This window comes from Falco rusticolus, chromosome 19 (genome assembly GCF_015220075.1).
Source record: "Falco rusticolus isolate bFalRus1 chromosome 19, bFalRus1.pri, whole genome shotgun sequence".
NCBI lineage: Eukaryota > Metazoa > Chordata > Aves > Falconiformes > Falconidae > Falco > Falco rusticolus.
This window is the reverse complement of record NC_051205.1, coordinates 380,182-396,765: the sequence shown is the minus strand read 5'-3', so window position 1 is coordinate 396,765 and position 16,584 is coordinate 380,182. Positions and strand designations below refer to the sequence as shown.

General features: G+C 66.5%; 2 protein-coding genes across 6 annotated transcripts in view; one reads left to right on the top strand and one right to left on the bottom strand.

The window, feature by feature from the left end:
• The window catches only part of SNX27 (sorting nexin 27), a 33,562-nt gene extending 27,679 nt beyond the window's left edge, over positions 1-5,883 (top strand). The window contains exons 12-13 of one of the 3 annotated variants that reach the window (XM_037411841.1): positions 376-438; positions 4,558-5,883. In XM_037411841.1, the coding sequence (XP_037267738.1) occupies positions 376-438; positions 4,558-4,605 (111 nt within the window). In that variant the 3' untranslated portion in view covers positions 4,606-5,883. Of the gene's footprint in view, positions 1-375; positions 439-666 lie in introns of all 3 variants that reach the window. The other 2 variants (XM_037411840.1, XM_037411842.1) reach the window with 2 other exon arrangements.
• Positions 5,668-16,515, bottom strand: CELF3 (CUGBP Elav-like family member 3). Of its 3 annotated transcripts, none has more exons than XM_037411851.1 (13): positions 15,532-16,312; positions 14,230-14,312; positions 12,664-12,712; positions 12,123-12,308; positions 11,662-11,741; positions 11,136-11,279; positions 10,482-10,620; positions 9,767-9,916; positions 9,635-9,700; positions 9,074-9,172; positions 8,544-8,687; positions 8,125-8,257; positions 5,668-8,045 (listed from the first exon to the last, which is right to left on the bottom strand). In XM_037411851.1, exons 1-12 carry the CDS (start codon positions 15,674-15,676, stop codon positions 8,130-8,132), a joined length of 1,413 nt encoding a protein of 470 aa, XP_037267748.1. In that variant the 5' UTR covers positions 15,677-16,312; the 3' UTR covers positions 5,668-8,045; positions 8,125-8,129. The 3 variants fall into 3 exon arrangements, with proteins under 3 accessions (XP_037267748.1, XP_037267749.1, XP_037267750.1); XM_037411852.1 differs by having other exon boundaries at positions 12,123-12,251; positions 15,532-15,676; XM_037411853.1 differs by lacking the exon at positions 5,668-8,045 and having other exon boundaries at positions 8,131-8,257; positions 8,544-8,646; positions 15,532-16,515.
• Positions 16,516-16,584: the final 69 nt, after the last annotated feature.

Sequence of the window (16,584 nt, the reverse complement as noted above, 5' to 3'; positions counted from 1 at the left end):
GAGGCAGAGAGGCTCGATAGCGTGTGCTTACACAGTTTGACGGTTCGGCTTCATAAAGCACCGAACTCTCCCCGTGCACCATGTGTGGAGCCGAGGAGCTTGGCTCTGGGGTTTGTGTCCCAGCTGGGGGTGACCTCTCTGTACCACCGAGCACCGAAGCCTTTGTGGCTCTTGCTACATGAAGCAGAAGCTGCTCGAGTGGGTTGCCTGGCTTATTCGCTGAATCCCAGCTCCTCCGTAGCTCCCCGTGTCCAACATCTGTGGAGCACCCTGGATCCCATCCCGATGCTCCAACACCAGCTGTTCAGTCTCCTCCCATCCCCCCCAGCTCTGCTTTCTTATTTATACCCTTTTTTATTTTTTTCCCTTGTAAAGGTGGAGGAGGAAGCAACAGACAAGGATAACAAGAACTGCAGTAAAGACAATATGTGCAGCAAGGTAATTGGGCTGAAAACAAACAGCATCTGTGCTCTCTGAGCCAGCCTGGCTGCTCTGCTGCGGACGTAGTGTCCCTCCTGCTTCTCTGCTCCAGTTCCTGTTAGCGTAGGACAGTGTCCTTTCGTAGTGGCTTCTCCTTGGAGGGAACCCGCAAAGTAAAATACCCTACTGCTGCTTTTCGTGGGATAGAGATGGCTTTGCGCTTAAAGGCCTCTTTCCTGACGGTAGAAACACGTGGTCCCGACTTGCCTGTCTCCTGGACTCTGCCAATCTTTGGATGACCTGGAATGTGACGCTGCAGCTGATGGCTGAGCTCCGAGCCCTTCACCTCCCCGGAGGAGAGGGAAAGGGCGCAGTTGTAAAGGGGACAAACGCTTTGGCTCTGCACTTCTTTTAAAGGACGACAGACTTGATCCTGCAAGCTGCAGGCTAGTGGCGCGTGGTTTTTCTCTTTTGTTGTTCTGCAGGGGTGGAGCAAAGACCTTTAGAGATTGACAAATGCCGTTCGCAGCGCTGCTTTAACAGCAGGGAGCACAAACACTTGTGTTGTAGCACCTCGTAAACGCGCCTCTCTCCTCCTGCCGCTCTCTGCCTGGCCTTTTTCGCATTCAACCTGGACGGGATTTAAAGCTAAACACTTTAAATTGCTTCAAGATGCACCAGGAAGCATCCGTGAATGTCGCCTGCCCGTGTCTAGGATATCTTCTTGTAGGCTTTTATCCCAGCACCTTTGCCATAGCGTGGTGCCGTAGCCATGGAGGCGGCTTGCAGAGAGCCATCCAGCGCTGCGATGCCGGCACGGTGGGGTGTGCCGAGCGCCGCGGCCCCTGTGGATGCCTCTCTGCAAGCGTGAGGGCTCGTAGCGTCCTCCGCAGGGATGCGGGAGTGCCGTTCGTTCCGCCACCCTGGACCCAGCACTTTGTCATACTCCCACTTCAAACAGTACTTCTTTGCTCGGGCGTCGGAAATAGCTGCGGGTTATGTAGCTTGTGAGAGGGAAAGCGCGGTTGTGTGTAGCGGAGCTGAAAGTTGTTAACCCCAGCGGTACTGGTAGGTGCTTCTCTCGGGTAAGAGTTGTGTGGTGTTGGCTAGAAAGTGTTGGACATCAAAGAGGGCAGGAGCCCCCGTCTGACTGATCCGAAAGCTGTAGCAGGCGGTGTGGGATATGTCGCCTGTTCGGAAAAGAGCTGTGAAATGTGGGGGTGTGGGAGCCTGCCGCCCCGTGTGACACTTCCTCTGCCAAGCAGATCCTGTGCGATAACGCTCCCCGCAATCGCGCTGGGGTAAACCCTTGAGTCCCGAAACGCCGAACGTGTGCTGCACGGGGCGTGTTTGAGGAAGAACAGGCAAAGGTTTTGTGTGCAGTCACGCATTTGTTCCTGTGTTGCCCCTTCAAACTTAAAAGTGGGTGTTTGATGTCTTCTCTACAAAGCCTGGAGACACCGAGAGGGATTCTCCCGTGCTGCTCGCAGGGGAACAGGGCGGCTCGGCAGAAACAAAGAGCCGCAGTTTGCTGTAGCCGCGCTGCGGCTCTGCTCCTCTTCGCCTTGCTCCGGGCGAGCCCGCGGGAAGGGACTGAGGATTGTCTGGCTCTGGAATTTAAACAGCCTCGTTGAGCGGGAGAGCTGGTGGGTGAGTCAGGAGAGCTGGGGGCAGTGGAAGAGCTGTGCTCGGAGCTGCTGGCTCCCAGGGACTGTGTAAAACTTGGCCCTTGCTTAGCCCTGGCAGCAAGCGAACCAGTTTCCCTCCGGGGAGGAGGAGGAGGCGACGGCAGTGGCGCTGAGGGCGGCAGACCTCCCTGGGAGGCTTTGCAATCCGCACAGCCACGCCAAGGAGCGAGCTGGGCACTGCGAGCCAGGCGCTGGGCTTTGCACCGTGCCCTCTGGACGCAGCAAAAGCCGCAAGGAACAACCTCTGCCATCGCGTGTCCCCTGCCCGCCGCAGCCCCGGTGCCGACAGAGCCCCAGGAAGCGGCGGGAGCCAAGCGGCGGCGGCCGCCGTGCCAGCCTGGCTCGCTGCGGGTTGCTCGGTTCTGCTTCCTGCCGGGGCTGGTGCTCCAGGGCTCGGGTGGCTCACGGCGCTGGCTGAGCATCGCCTCTTCCCCGCAGCCCATGAGATGCCTCCTCCTGGGCCTGCAGTAACGGCTCTGGAAACGGAAACCAGGGGAATTGCTTTTCCTTCCTTCTTAAATCAGTTGTTCCTCAGTACTAAGCGTCCCATTACTTCCCTGCCAGGGAAATAGATTTTTCTCACACTCAATTTATGTGTGTCTGCGTGATTCCGCTTGGCGTAAGGAGACGAGCCCTCGGCTGTGGCTCCGGGGTGGTGCCTCCCCCGGGCTGAGCTTTGTGGGTCCCGATGCAGCTCCCAACACCCCCCTCAGGGCACGGGGCACCCCCCAAATGCTGCCTGTTCTGACCGATCCTGTCTCCAGCCTTAGGGGAGGGAAAGCCGTTTGCAGATCAGGAGGATTTCTGACCAGTCACTTGGTAATTTTCCCTCTCCAGCATAAAATAAAAAGATTGATGGAATTTGGCAGATACTTTACAGATATATTTAGTGCTCTGTAAACTGCTGACTTGCCTCCCAAACCGCAGATGCTGGCTGATAACGCTGGGTGTGCTCAGGAAGAGCAGGTTTGAGGCTGAGCTGCTCTGCCATCTCGCCGAGAAATAAAAGCCCGGCCCTTTGTGGGACCCCTCTTGTCCCCGCCGGGCGCTGAGGGGACGTGGTGGGCCCGTTGTGTCCCCTCCCCAGCGGGTGCACGGCTCCGTGGAGGCTGTGGCTGGCTTGCTGCAGGTGATGAGCTCCCTTTGGGGCTGTCGGGGGGGGGGGCTGGGACCTCGTGGCTGAAGTCGTGGTAGGGGGGACTGTGCTGTGGGGCAGGGGGGGCAGTCGCTGGTGATGGCACCAGGGCAGGGGGGACGCAGGGAAATGGCTCCGTCCTGTTTTCAGGAGAGCTGAGCTGCTGCTCGGCTCGGCTTTGCTCTTGCAAGCGTAATGTGGGTTACGTGCAGCCTCTGGCCCTTTTCTAGGGGGAGGGATGCTCGCGGAGCCGGGAGAGCGAGGGGCTTCCAGCGGGAGCCCGTCCCGGTCTGAGCGCTGCCGCCGGCCTCCTTCCTGCCCTCCTCGAACCTGCTGAGCTCCAGCCCTGGGGCTGAGCCACCTTCCTGCAGGGCGTTATTTGCCTCGTCTGGCCCCACGTGCCGGGAGGATTCGTTAGCGCTGGGATGTGCCGGATTGAGGCTTCCAGCCAGCGCCGCGGCTCTCCGCAGCCGCGCACCCCAGGCAGGAGGACCCCGGCGTCTCTCAACCCTCAGCGCATCCTTATCCCGGAGCTACCCCCGGCTCCGGGGACCCCTCCAGCCTCCGCCGGGACCGCTCCTCCCTGCTGCTGGGAAGCCGGAGGATGCGGTGGGGCAGCACGGGATGCAGCAGGACCATCCCTTGCCGCCTGGGATCTTCTCCCATCGGAGCTGGCCCGGAGCAGGGCGGCAGCAGACCCATCCCAGCTCGGCATGGCGCGGTGGGTGGCTCCCTGAGCCGCCCCTGCCAAAACTGCTGGGCCAGGAGAGACCCATCTACGAACGGGTGTCTGAATCCCGCCTGCTCCATAAGACCCGGCTCTCCCCAGCTCTGCGCTGAGCTGAGACCCTCTCCCCTCCCGGGGGCTCACAGCAGGCCGGGACGCAGCAGCGGGAGCTGGAGCTTGGCGCCGGAGCTGGGATGTGACACACGTTGGCACCAGGAGGGCTCCTTGCTCCTGGAGCATCACCCTGGGGGCAGCTCGCGGGGGTGTAGGATGCGGTTTGGCTACCAGCCCCTTGGCTCCTTGCCCTGCCGGCTGGGGGGCAGCCCGGGGGCCGTTGCCCATCGGATCAGGGTGCAGAGGGGCTCGGGGGAGCTGCGGGCCGTTTGCCCTGCGGAGAGCCCCCGGCTTCAAGCGGTGTCAGCAGCAGTGCTGGCCGCCCCCGGGCCCAGGTGGGGGACAGGCAGACCCCCACAGGTCACCCCCAGCCCCTTCTGCGCTCACAGGGCTGCGGTGGGGCTTGGCAGGAGTCGGACCCGGCTCTTCCCGAGTGATGTCGTGCTTTTAATGTCCTTTTTCTTCTCTTTCAGAATATCTTTCAGATGGTCAGGTCACAGCAGAGGGACGCGGCCACTTAGCCCCTCATCATGGAAGAACGTAAACTTCCCCCCCCCCCAATTAACACTTAAAATTCTGTTATCGTATTAAAGCCCTTAAACTAAATATTATTAATAATAATACCATTTGTGAACTTCATGTTTATGGAATTAAGCAACTAGGATAAATGGCAGGCTTAGCCGAGAAAAGAGGGGAAAACAGTGTTGGATGGCAGAGGAACCGCCCGAGGGTGTTCTGTCTCTTCCTTCCGCTTGGGTCCTGTTCCAGAAGATGGACTGTGCTTTTATTTTTTACAACTGGAACTAGAAACGTCATCCATTTGCACTGTTCAGACATATATATGTATGTATGTAAAAAAACAAAACCAAATCGACCAACAACCACCCCTAAAAAGCTATATATATATATACAAATACTGTGCACGTATATACATATATATATTTCTTTTAAAATTTCATATCGGTGGCAGTACCTTTTTTAAGCTTGCGTTTTTACACGCATCTCTCTTCCCAACCCATCGTGTTTTTTTTAAAAACTAACTTTAGAGAAAAAAAAAACAGCAAAAAAGGAGGAAAAAAAAAAAAAAAAAAAAAAGCGGCAACATTACAGGGAAATACCTCTCCTGGCACAAGGACCTCTACACGTTTACAAGCTCTTGACTTTCTTTTTCTTTTCCTGTGTTCCGGTTCGGTTCTGGGTGTTTTCACGTGGACTTTGAGCGACGGTGGGGCCCGTCCAGCGCCGGGAGCGAGGGGAGCCCGGCGGCGTGGCCGGGATGGGATCTTGCAGGTTCCAGGATCCGTCCCCTCGCTCCGGGTGGCCGCCCGCTCCCCTCGCCGCCGGTGAGCCGAGACCCTCGGGCTTTTTGGAGGAAACGGGAGAGTGCTTCCGAAAACCGGCCGGCTTCAGCCAGACCGAGGAGGAGGAATAAGGTAGAAAAGCTGCTTTCCCTGGCTTGGGGCTGGTTTCCGCGTCGCTCCCCCAGGCAGCCGGCAGTCCGGGGGGCTTCAGTGATGTGTGGGCGACGCTGCTCCCCCCGAGGAACGGGACACGAGCGCGGAGCTCGGCTGAGCGTCCCACCGGGCACCGTGGGCGCGGGAGGGAGGCGATGCCAGGCGGGGAACGGCGGCCGCTTGCTCCGCGCGGTGCTTTGCCCTCTCCGTCGTCTGCTGGGATGGAGCCGGGAGCGGCGGGAGAAGCCACAGGGAGAGGACGGGCCCGTGATGCCGCCGGCGGAGGGGCTTGGCACGGCCCTGGCGGGAGCCTTTGGCTGCCATGACCCCGGCTCTGGCCATTAAGGAAAAAAAATTAGTAATAGATTTAAAAAGCCCAGTGGGGGAAACGCCGTCCCACGCCTGCCCCAGCGCCGTGCTGCCGGTGTTCCCGGCCTCTGTGGGGTGCTGGGGACGCGTTCCCGGTTGGTGCCGGGGACTCCGGGAGAGAGCGAAGGCGAGGGCTGGGAGCGGGGAATTAATTACTCCAGCGCCGAGAGTAATTGGATTTGCGCTGGGCCGTGTCCCTCACCCCCCCGGGGCCGTTGTCCTCGGGTGCCCTGGTGGCCCCGGGGGGGTGGGAGAGGCGCGGGGACCCCCCTGTCCTCACCAGCCCCAGGCAGAGCCCCCACGCCGGGGCTCACCAGTGCCACGAGCCGGTGAAATGTATCCCCCCCCCCGCCCCGATTTTGCTGCCATCCACATCCTCTTTAATTTATTTGAGAGAACTCTTAATTGTCTTTTCACTGCAGTATCTGTATTTTTATTTGTGAGTCAGAAATGTGAAGAAAACGGGGAAAAAAAAAAAAACCTGCAAAAAGAAGATAAAAAAAAAGCGCCCCCCCCCCCCCATTCCCTCCCCCAGCTGCTCCCGGTGTTTCATTCCTTGGTCTCTAACCATGCCGGTTGTTTGGTAAAGTCACTTAGTGTAATTAATTGTAACATATTCTTTTAAATAAATTGATTTATTGATGCAACTACTGGGAACCGTGGCCGCGCTCCTTCCCCGCAAGCGCTGGGTCTGATCCTGCCCAGCTCCCTCCCCCACCCCGGTACCCCTGGGGGGGGCTGCGGCTACGTCAGAGTCTCCGTTAAGCTTTTTTTTTTTTTTTTTTTTTTTTTTTAAAATTATTTTATTTAGACAGAAAAAAAAAAAAAAAGAGAAAAAAATAAATTATCCAAAGTAACTGCAATAAATAGCAAATAAGTTAAGCAGCGGCATCTTAACCGCAGACGTCAACTCCCGGGGGTCTGCATCCCCCCCGCGCTAACGGCCCCGTGCCCCCCCACCCCATCCCACCCCCTAAATGAACTCAGCAGGTACCAAACCCCCCAAAAGGGGGGGAGAGAGAGAGAGGCCTGGCCCCCGCGCCCCTAACCACCTTATTTACAGCGGGGAGCGGCGGGTGTAAACGTGGGGCTGGGGGATGCCGGGGTGGGGGCACCGGTCCCCTTTGGGGGGATGCCGGGGGGCACTGGCCCCATGGGGGCAGCTGCGGGGCTGGTGGGTGCCGGACACGGCCCCATTTTGGCTGGTGGGTGCCCGGTGGGTCCCGGCTTCGGCCGCCGCGGGTCCGGGCAGCGCCGGAGGCCTCGTGTCCGTCCAGCTGCCCTGGCACAGCCCCACTCCGGCCGTGCCCGACTCCCGGTTTGGCTGGTGGGTGCTCGGTGGGTCCCTGCTTCGGCCGCTCCGTGTCCATCCGGCACCCAGCACGTTGGCGCAGCCACGCCGGCCACGTGCGGCACCGGGCGCATCAGTCGCAGCATCCCAGTGTCGCAGCATCCCAGTTCTGGCTGCTCTGTGTCCCCGCCAGCGCCTGGCGTGCCCCGGCTGTGGCCGTGCCGCGGGGGGAAGCCCCCTCCCCAGGCCAGCGCGGGTGCAGCCGCCGGTGCCCGTGGGCAAGGAGGGGGAAACTGAGGCAGGTTGGGGTGGGGGCAAAGCGGGGTGGCAGTGTGTGTCGGGGAGGGGGTCCCACTGCGCCCTGGCACGGCCACCCAGGGGACCTGGGGGGGTGGCGGTGCCGGTGCCAGTACCCCCAACCACAGGTGTGTATCTCCCACCTCGGTGGGATCCCCCCCCCCCCCCTCCTGGGCTTGGAGCTGGTTTTGGTCCTGTTTGGTGAGAAAAAAGCTCCAAGCAGGGTCCCCCCCCGCAGGGGGGGAAGGGGGGGGCAGGGCCCTGCAGGGAGCGGGGGTCTGCGGTGGGGGTGGGTGCCCCCCCAGGGCAGATTGGACCCAGGCGCTGGGGGGGTGCTGGCACCCAGGGCCCACCCAGCCCTGCTTGGACTTGGATGGACGGGGGAGGGGGTCCGGATCAGTCCTGGAGGGGGGGTCCATCCTTCCTGAGCATGTGGGGGTCTGTGTCCCCCCCCCAGCAGGACCGAGCCCCCACGGGCACCGCTGGGGGGGGGGCTGCTCTGCAATAGGGCAGCATGCAAGGGTGCTGCTCCAGAGCCTCCGGACCTGGGCTGGGGCGAGAGGGGGGGCATTAAGCAGAGCTGGGGGCAGGCGGGGCTCAGTGCTGGGGGGGGTCCCGGGAGGGCTCACCAGGCTCAGTACGGCCGGTTGGCGTCTTTGGGCCTCTTGAGCTGCACCTTGAGGCGCTTCATGCCGATCTGGAAGCCGTTCATGGCCTGGATGGCCGCCTGGGCGCTGGCCGGGTTGTCAAAGCTCACGAAGCCTGTGGGGACATCAGGGACATTGGGGACCATGGGGCCAGGGGTGGCCACAACCCTTCCCTGCCTCTGCCCAACAGCCCTGGGGGGCTCTGCTATGGGGCAAGGTGGCCCTGCAGCACCTGGCTGTGGTGGCCCTGGCCCCCCTGTCCTCACGCCTTGGCCGTGGTGGCCTTAGCTATGGTGGCCCTGGCCACTGTGTCTTCATGCTATGGTGGCCCTGGCCACTGTGTCCCCACACCCTGGCCATGGTGCCCTTGGCCATGGTGTCCCCGTGCCCGGTGGCCCTACCGAAGCACTTGCTCTGGTTGGTGGCGCGGTCCACGAAGACCTTGGCGGAGATGACGTTGCCGAAGGGCAGGAACATCTGCAGGATCTCGGTGTCGGCGAACTCCTGGGGCAGGTGGTAGATGAAGATGTTACAGCCCTCGGGGCCTGCGGAGGGAGCAGCGTCACAGCGGGCACGGGGGGCACCGGCCCCGCGCCCCCACACCTGGCCCCATGCGTGTGGGCACCCTGACACCCAGCCCCACGCACCCATGGGACCCCTGCCCCCCCCCCCCCAGGGGCACCCCAAAACCCAGCACCCAACGTCCCCCATGGGCACCTTCAACCCAAAATCCCCCTTCCCAGTGGGGCACCCCCAAACCGCGGGGGAGCACCCCAACACCCCCTGATGCTCTGGGGCACCCCAGCCCCACAGCACGGCGCACCCCAAGCCCAGCACCCTGGCAGGGGGTGGTCCCAGGGGACGGGGGTCCCGGCCGTGCGCCCCCAAGCCCAGCACCCTGGGGGGGGGGGGGTCCCGGCCGTGCGCTCACCTTCACGCTGCTGCTGCTGCGGGGGGGGCGGGGGGGCGAGCAGGGGCCCCGGGGGGGCGAAGGCCGGGCTCACCAGCCCGTAGGCTGCCGGGTAGGCGGCTGCAGGGTGACATGGGGTCAGCCTGGCACTGGGGGGTGGGGGGCACAATCACACCCCCCCCCCCCCCCCCCCCCCCCCCCCAGCCCGTCCCAGTGTCATCCAAGGGCCATGCAATGCCCACCCAGTACCATGGTCCCCCAGTGCCCTCGCAGCACTCCATGGTGCCCCCCAGTACCTGCCCCAGCCTTCCAGTGCTCCCCCAGCCCGGAGTACCCCCCGATGCCCTGCCATGGTCCCTGCTGCTATCCCAGTGCCCCCAGTGCTCATCAATGCCCCCCAAGCCCCCCCAGTACCATGTGCCCTGCACTGCCCATCCAGTGCCTCCCAGCACCCACCAGTGCCATGCGATGTCCCCCCAGTACCATGCAATGCCCACCCAGTCCCCCCCCCCTCAGTGCTTCCCAGTGCCCCCCAGTGCCCACCCAGTGCCCACCAGCGCCCCCTGTTGCCCGGGGCCAGACCTGTGTAGTGCTGCATGCCGGCGTAGGCTTGCTGCAGGGGGTCCCCGGGGGCGGCGGGGCTCTGGGCTGGGGGCAGAGGGGGCCGTTAGAGGGGGCAGGGGGGGGCAGGGGCGCAGGGGGGGCGGCGGGCACCTGGGAAGGGGGGGACCCCACTGGCGTAGACGGCCTCGGGGGCGGGGGGTCCCGCGGGCTGTGCCGGCACCGGGCTGTAGCCATTGACACTCAGCGGGGCCGCGATGGCAGGCACCGGCGTGGCAGCCATGGCCGGCGGTGTGCTGGTTCCTGCAGGGACACCCGCGTCACCCTCCTGGTGGCACCTCCTCACCCACCGTCCTCATGTGCCCCTGTCCCCCCCACCCCAGGTGGCCCCATCCCTCCGTGTCCCCCTCCCACGCGTCCCTGAACCAGGCGTCCCCAGCCTGCGATGCCACCGCCACGTCCCCATCCATGGTGCCACCCTCCCTGTGCCCCTGTCCCACCCTCAGTGTCCCCATTCCCTGGTGTCCCCCATCCCCACCCCTGGTGCCACCATCGCTGGTGCCCCTCACCTCCCGCTGCCTCCCTGTCCTGTCCCTTGTCCCCCCATCTCCCCTCGCTGCCCCCATTTCCCCACATTTCCGCTCCCATCGCCCCCACCCAACACCCCCATCCCCAGTGCCACTCTCGTGTCCCCACTGCAGCTGCCCCATCTCCCAGCACCACCCTGCCACGTTTCCCACCCCTGGATGTCCCCCATATCTTGGGGTCCCCCATGTCCCATCCCCCATGTCCCCCATTCCTGGGTACCCCCACATCCCATGTCCTCATCCCTGGTGTCCCCATCCCCCCCGTGCCAGGTGCCACCTACCTGAGGAGGGGGGCAGGGGGGTGGCGATGAGCCCGTTGGGGTTGACCGTGCCCATGTGCTGCATCTGGACGGCCATGGTGGCCATGGGGCTGAGGTAGGCCGAGTGGGCGGCCACCAGGGCCGCCTGCTGCTGCATCAGCTGTGGGGACAGCGCCTGGCACCGGGCACCACGGTGTCCCCCCCCAGGGCCCTGACCCCCACCCACCGGGAAGAGAAGCTCCTGGCCCCAGTGCCCCCCTGGCGCCCAACGCCCACTGTCCCACCCTGGGAACGGGGTCTGTCCCCCCAGTGCCACCACCCTGGGCCATGGAGGTCCGTCACCTCCGCAGGAGCAGCCCCTCAAAACGCATTACCCCGGTGTCCCCATGCGGGACCATGAGGATCCATCATCTCCCACCATCTGTCACCCCGCGGTCCTATCCCGGACCACGGGGGTCCCTCATTGCCCCCTGCCCATCACCCGGCGCCCCTATCCTGGGTCACAGGCTCCATCACCTCCCAGCATCCGTCACCCATGTCCACATCCACCATCCGGCAGGCTCATCATCTCCCAGTGTCCATCACCACCCCGATGACCTCTCGCTGGACCACAGCGGGGGTCTAACACCCCCCATGACCCTCCTGCCCCCCCTGGGTGCCCCCTGCCCACCCTACCGCCTGCGTGTAGGCGCTGTAGGCCCCGAACTGGAGGGCGATGGGGCTGAACATGCCCAGCTGGCTGGCGACCTGCTGCATCCGCCGCAGGCCCCGCTCCTTCTCTGTGTCTGCAAACTTCACCACCAGGCTGGAGGACGCACCCTGTGAGGGGACACGGTACCACCACCGTCACCTGGCCAGTGGCCACCTGCTGGGACCCCCAGGGCCCGACGGGGTGGGGCGGTGGTGGGGACCATGAGGGGGACAATGGTGGGTGATAATGGGGATGATGGTGACGACGGTGACAATGGGGACGATGGTGGGGACAACGGTGGTGGGGATGGGGATGACGGTGGGGGGGGATGGGGATAGGGATGATGATGGGGATGGCGGTGAGAATGAAGATGAGGGTGATGGGCTGAAGGTGTTGGGGATGGTGATGGCGAGGTGACAGGTGAGGATGACAGGGATGGTGATGGGGACAATGGTGAGGCCGGAGGTGAGTATGATGGTAGGTGCGTGCGCCAGGCGGTGCTCATCTCACCGGCAGCGTGCGGCTCCCGTGGAGGGCGGTGATGGCGGCCTGGGCCTCCGCGTGGCTCTGGAACTTGACGAAGGCGCAGCCTGGGGGTGGCGGGTCAGGGCCGGCAAGGGGAGGGGGGCACCCGCCTCCCCCCACAAAGGGCATCCCTCACCCGGAGACCAGGGCACCCCCTCCCCCAGGCCTCCCCCTGCCCATGGCACCCCGGGACCCGGCCCTGGGCACCTGCAGACAGTGTCAAGGCCACGGCGTGGGGTGCCCTGAGTGCCCCCGTTCCCTGTGGACCCGCTTGGGCCACCCCCACCCCATCACCCCCCTGCTCCATGGCCCCCCTGGAACCCTCTCCAGCCCCCACCACAGACCCTCTTAACCCCATCCCTCCCCCATGCCTGTGCATCCCCCCCAGTTCATACCCCTGCCCCACAGAGCCCTCGGGGACCCCCGAGGCCCCCCAGCCCCCCCACCTTTGCTTGTGCCGTCAGGCCCGCGCAGCACCGTGCACTCGTCGATGGTGCCGAAGGGCTCGAACATCTTGCGCACGTCCTCGTCCGCCTGCTGCTTGCTCAGCATCCCCACGAAGAGCTTGCGGTCCTCTGTGGGGACGGGGGGGTGGCACGGGGACACCGGGGTGGGGACACCACCCCCACCCCCTACAAACACACAGACTGGGATGCGACCCCCCCACCCACACACCGGGGACACCATGATGGGCTGAGACCCAGGGATGGGGATATGGGGACAGTGTGATGGGCCGGGACCCAATGGGGACACCCCGCCGGGCTGGGGACACCCCTGGAGAACATGGACATGGAGGGGGGGACAGGGATGGGGAGCCCCTGCCCTGGGGGCAGACCCCTGGGATGAGGACAGGGAGGGGGACCCCCAGGGGGTGGCCATGGCTGTGGAGCGGCCCTGGAGGTTGCAGGGGGAGGGGCATAGGGGTGGTTTGGGGACACAGGGAGTGGGAGGGGGCCAGGGTGGTGGGGGGTTTCGGGGGGCTGGTACCTCCTCGGCTCTCACTGTCCGCCGGCTTCACTTGGATGGGCCGGTTCATCTGGGGGAGGATGGGGGGGGGGATGGGGACACGGCCCCCCCCCCCCCCCCCCCGGGAGGGACCCAGGTGTCCGGCCGGGCACCCCCCTCCATCGTAGGTGCACAGATCCGCCCCACCGCCACCCCAGCACCCCAAAGATGCTCCTGTCGTCATGGCAACCCCAGCCCTGCATCCTGTTACCCGGCAACGGGTGCTGCGGTGACCGCCATGGGGGGGGAAGGGGGGGGGGGGCTGAGGGGCCCTGGTGATGTGCTAACGAGCCCCCCGGTAATTGGGGGGGGTATGAAGCCACCCCCGCCCCCCAAGCCTCGTAACCCCCAGAGACTGGGGGGGGGGGGGAGGGGGGGGGGCGCGGGGGGAGGGCGCTGATGCCTGGTAACCATGGCAACGGCAGAATATGCTCCATGGCAACCGCCTACTCATCCCCAATTTACCCATCCCCGTTGCCCGGCAACGCTGCTGACATCATCAGCGCTCGCTATAAACAATGACGGGGATGGGGGGGGGAGATTGGGGGGGTGACAGGGAAGGGGGGGACCCCCAGACCTGCCGTGACCCTGCCCCTCCCCCTGTGCTGAGGGGGGTTGATGGGGGGACACGGGTGGTTGGGGGGGGCAATATGGGGGGATGTGGGGGGCGGTTTCAGCCCCAGCTGACCCCAGGCGGCCCCTTTCCCCTGCCGAAAGCGAAGGTGCCCCCCCGCCCCAGATGGTGTGGGAAATGCCCCCGCGGGGGGCACTAATCCCCCCTAATCCCCCATGGGGCCGGGATCAACCCCGGCCGGGGCGGGAGGGAGGGGGGGGGGCACAGAGCTGGGGGGGGCACCCGGCACCCAACACCCCAAACTGCCCTGGGGTCCCCAGCATCGCCCCCGCCCCGAGGCCTGGGGGGGTCCTGCCGCCCGCCCCGTGCTGCTGCAGCGGGGGCAGCTGTCGGGGCGGTGCCGCCCTAATCCCCCCCCCCCCCCCCCCAAGCAAATCCCCCCGGGATTTACAGCCCCCAAATCCCCAGATTATCCCGGCGAAGCCAAATCTCCCCAGGGCTGGCGGGACACGCGCAGCCCAGCTGGGGGGGCCACCGACCCCCCTTGCTCCCAGGGACCCCCAAACTGCCCCACACCTGGGACCCCCAGACCAGCCTCGCGCGGCCTCAACCAGCCAGGCTGGGGGAGGTGGGGGACCCGGGTGCTGCCCCCCTGCCCCCAGCAACAATGGGGGGGGTGGGGGGCACCTGGACCCCTGGATGTGCCCCCCCCCGTGGCTTTGTTAGCTCAGCTGCCCAGTGCCCGCTGCTTGCCCGGCGACACTTCGTTAGCGCCAGGCCCTCGTTAGCGCCTGCCCGCCATTGATAACTGCCCCCCCCCCCCAGCACATGATTGTGGGGTGTCCCCCCTCCCCCCCCCCATCACCCCCCAAAGGTGGGACCCTGGACACCCGGGTGCTGCCAAGGGTGGGCATGGGGCCACGGTGGGGTGGGGGTCCCCGCGGAGGGGTGGGGGTCCCCGCGCCCCCACTCACCCCCGGGAGGGTTTTCTGCTCGTGCAGGGCGCTCTGCGCCTTCAGGGCCGACTCGCGGGCGCAGTAGGTCAGGAAGGCGCATCCTGGGGGAGAGAGGGGATGGGGGCGGCGGGGGGCGTGGGACGCACAGCCCCACCGAGCACCTGTAGCCTACGTGGCACCCAGCCCCCCCCCATAGCACCTAGAGCACACGGACCCCCTGTTTCGGGGGGTGGCACCCCAGGACCCTCAGCTCTGCCCCCCAGGCCTGGGTAGGGGCTGGGTCCCCGAGGCCCCCAGGCACAGGGCAGGCCAGGGGGGAAGGGGGGGGGGGGAGCGGGGGTTGTGCCCCCCTCCTGCCCCGAGGGTCCCAGGCACCCAGGCACAGCCCCCCCGAGACCCCCAGCTCCACTCCCCGTGGCCCATCACCGCGGCCTCGGGCCCGTGCTCGCCTGTCCCAGGCGGGGCCGGGGGGGGGGGGGGGGGGGGGCTGGGGTCAGACACCGGGGGGGTCCCTGCCTCGGACAGACACCCCCCCCCTCCCCGGGCGGCACAGCTACACCACCGCCACCCCCCCGGCTGTTACACCCCCAGCCGTCACCACCACAGCCCCCACCCGTCACCCAGCACCGCAAACACCCACCCACGCAACACCCCGCGCTGGCACAGCCGCCCCCGGCCACCCCCGCACCCCCCAGGCCACCCCCGCAGCCGGGCAGCACCCGCCGCGCACCCGCACACCCCCGGACACGACACCCCACCCCCGCCCCGCACAGCCGCCCCCCCGCCCCCGGTACCCCAACACCCGCCACAGGCTGTACCCGTGCAGAGGTAAACCGGGGCTGGGCCGGTACCGTACGTGGGGCTGTGCCCGGTACCGGGGCTGTGCCTCGAGCTGTGCCCGGTACCGTACGTGGGGCTGTGCCCGGTACCGGGGCTGTGCCTCGAGCTGTGCCCGGTACCGTACGTGGGGCTGTGCCCGGTACCGTGCCCAGTACCGTACGTGGGGCTGTGCCCGGGGCTGTGCCCGGTACCGTACGTGGGGCTGTGCCCGGGGCCTGCGGCTGTAGGTTGAGCTGTGGGTGGTGCTCAGGGCCTCCGACCGTACGTGGGGCTGCGCCCGGTACCGGGGGCTGTATGCGGGGCCGTGCCCGACGCCGAGGCCATTCCCGGTGCCGGGGGCTGTACGTGGGGCCGTTCCCGGTGGCGGGGGCTGTTCCCGGGGCCCGCGGCTGTACCCAGCTCCTGTTCCCTGGGGCTGTGCCGGTGCCCGATGCCCGGTCCCGACGCCCGACGCCCTGCGCGCGGTGCCCGGTGCCGTACCTTTGTGCATGCCGGTGTACTTGTCCTTGATGACGGTGAGCTCGTAGATCTTGCCGAACTGCTCGAAGATGGGCTTCAGGTCCTTCTCCTCCAGGTGCCGCGGGATCTGCCCCACGAAGAGTTTGATGGCGTCGGGCTCCTTCATGGGGCCGCCGGGGGGGGGCTGGGCCCCGGGGCCGCTCCCGGTGCTCGCTGCGGCTCCCGGTATCGCCGCTGCGGTGGCCGGGGCCGCTCCCGCCGCCTGGGCTCGGCTGCCCGCGCGGCTCCCGGTGCCCGGTGCCCGGCCCGGCCGCGGCGCACACAAAGGACGAGGCGGCCCCGGGGCTCGGCTCGGCTCCGGGGACGGGGCGCGGCGGGGCGGGGGCAGCTCTGCCCGGGGGGCGGCGCTCCCGGTAGGTCCCGGCGGGTTCCCGATGGGGCCTCCCGTGCGGCGGCCCCCGAATCCCGGCGGCTGCCGTCAGCGCCCGCCCCGCCGGTACCGCCCGCTCGCCGCCCCGGAGCCCCCGGGGAGGGGTCCGGCCCCGGTACGGGGCGGCGGGGGATGGGGTGGGGTGGGCTCAGCGCCCGGCCCGGCCCATGGCGGCCGCGCTCCCCGAGAGCCCCAGCACCGCCACCGGCTCCGGTCGGGCCCGACCCCGCTCGCCGCTTTTCTTCCGCCGCCGGGGCCGCCCCGCCCCGCCCGGCGCTGATGTCAGAGCGCACCGGGCACCGGCACCGGCTACCGGCGGGAGCAGCGGCACCGGGACCGGCACCGCGCACCGGCCGTGCCCGGGGCTCCGCCGCGGGGCTGGGCTGGGCGGGGGGGGGGGGGTCTCACGGGGAGCGCGCGCACGCGTGCCCGTGCCCACCGGCGGGGGTGCGCGCACGCGGGGGGCGGTGGGGGTGGGGCCGGCCCCGCGCGCCCGGCGCTGTCCCCGGTGCTGAGCGCGAGGAACCGCGCGGCGGGGCCGCCCAACGGGCACGGCGCGCGCCGGGGGGACCCCCCCACACCCCCCCCCACCCCCACCCCCCCGGCACGGGCACCGCCGCCCCTCCGCCCGCCCCCCCCCCCAT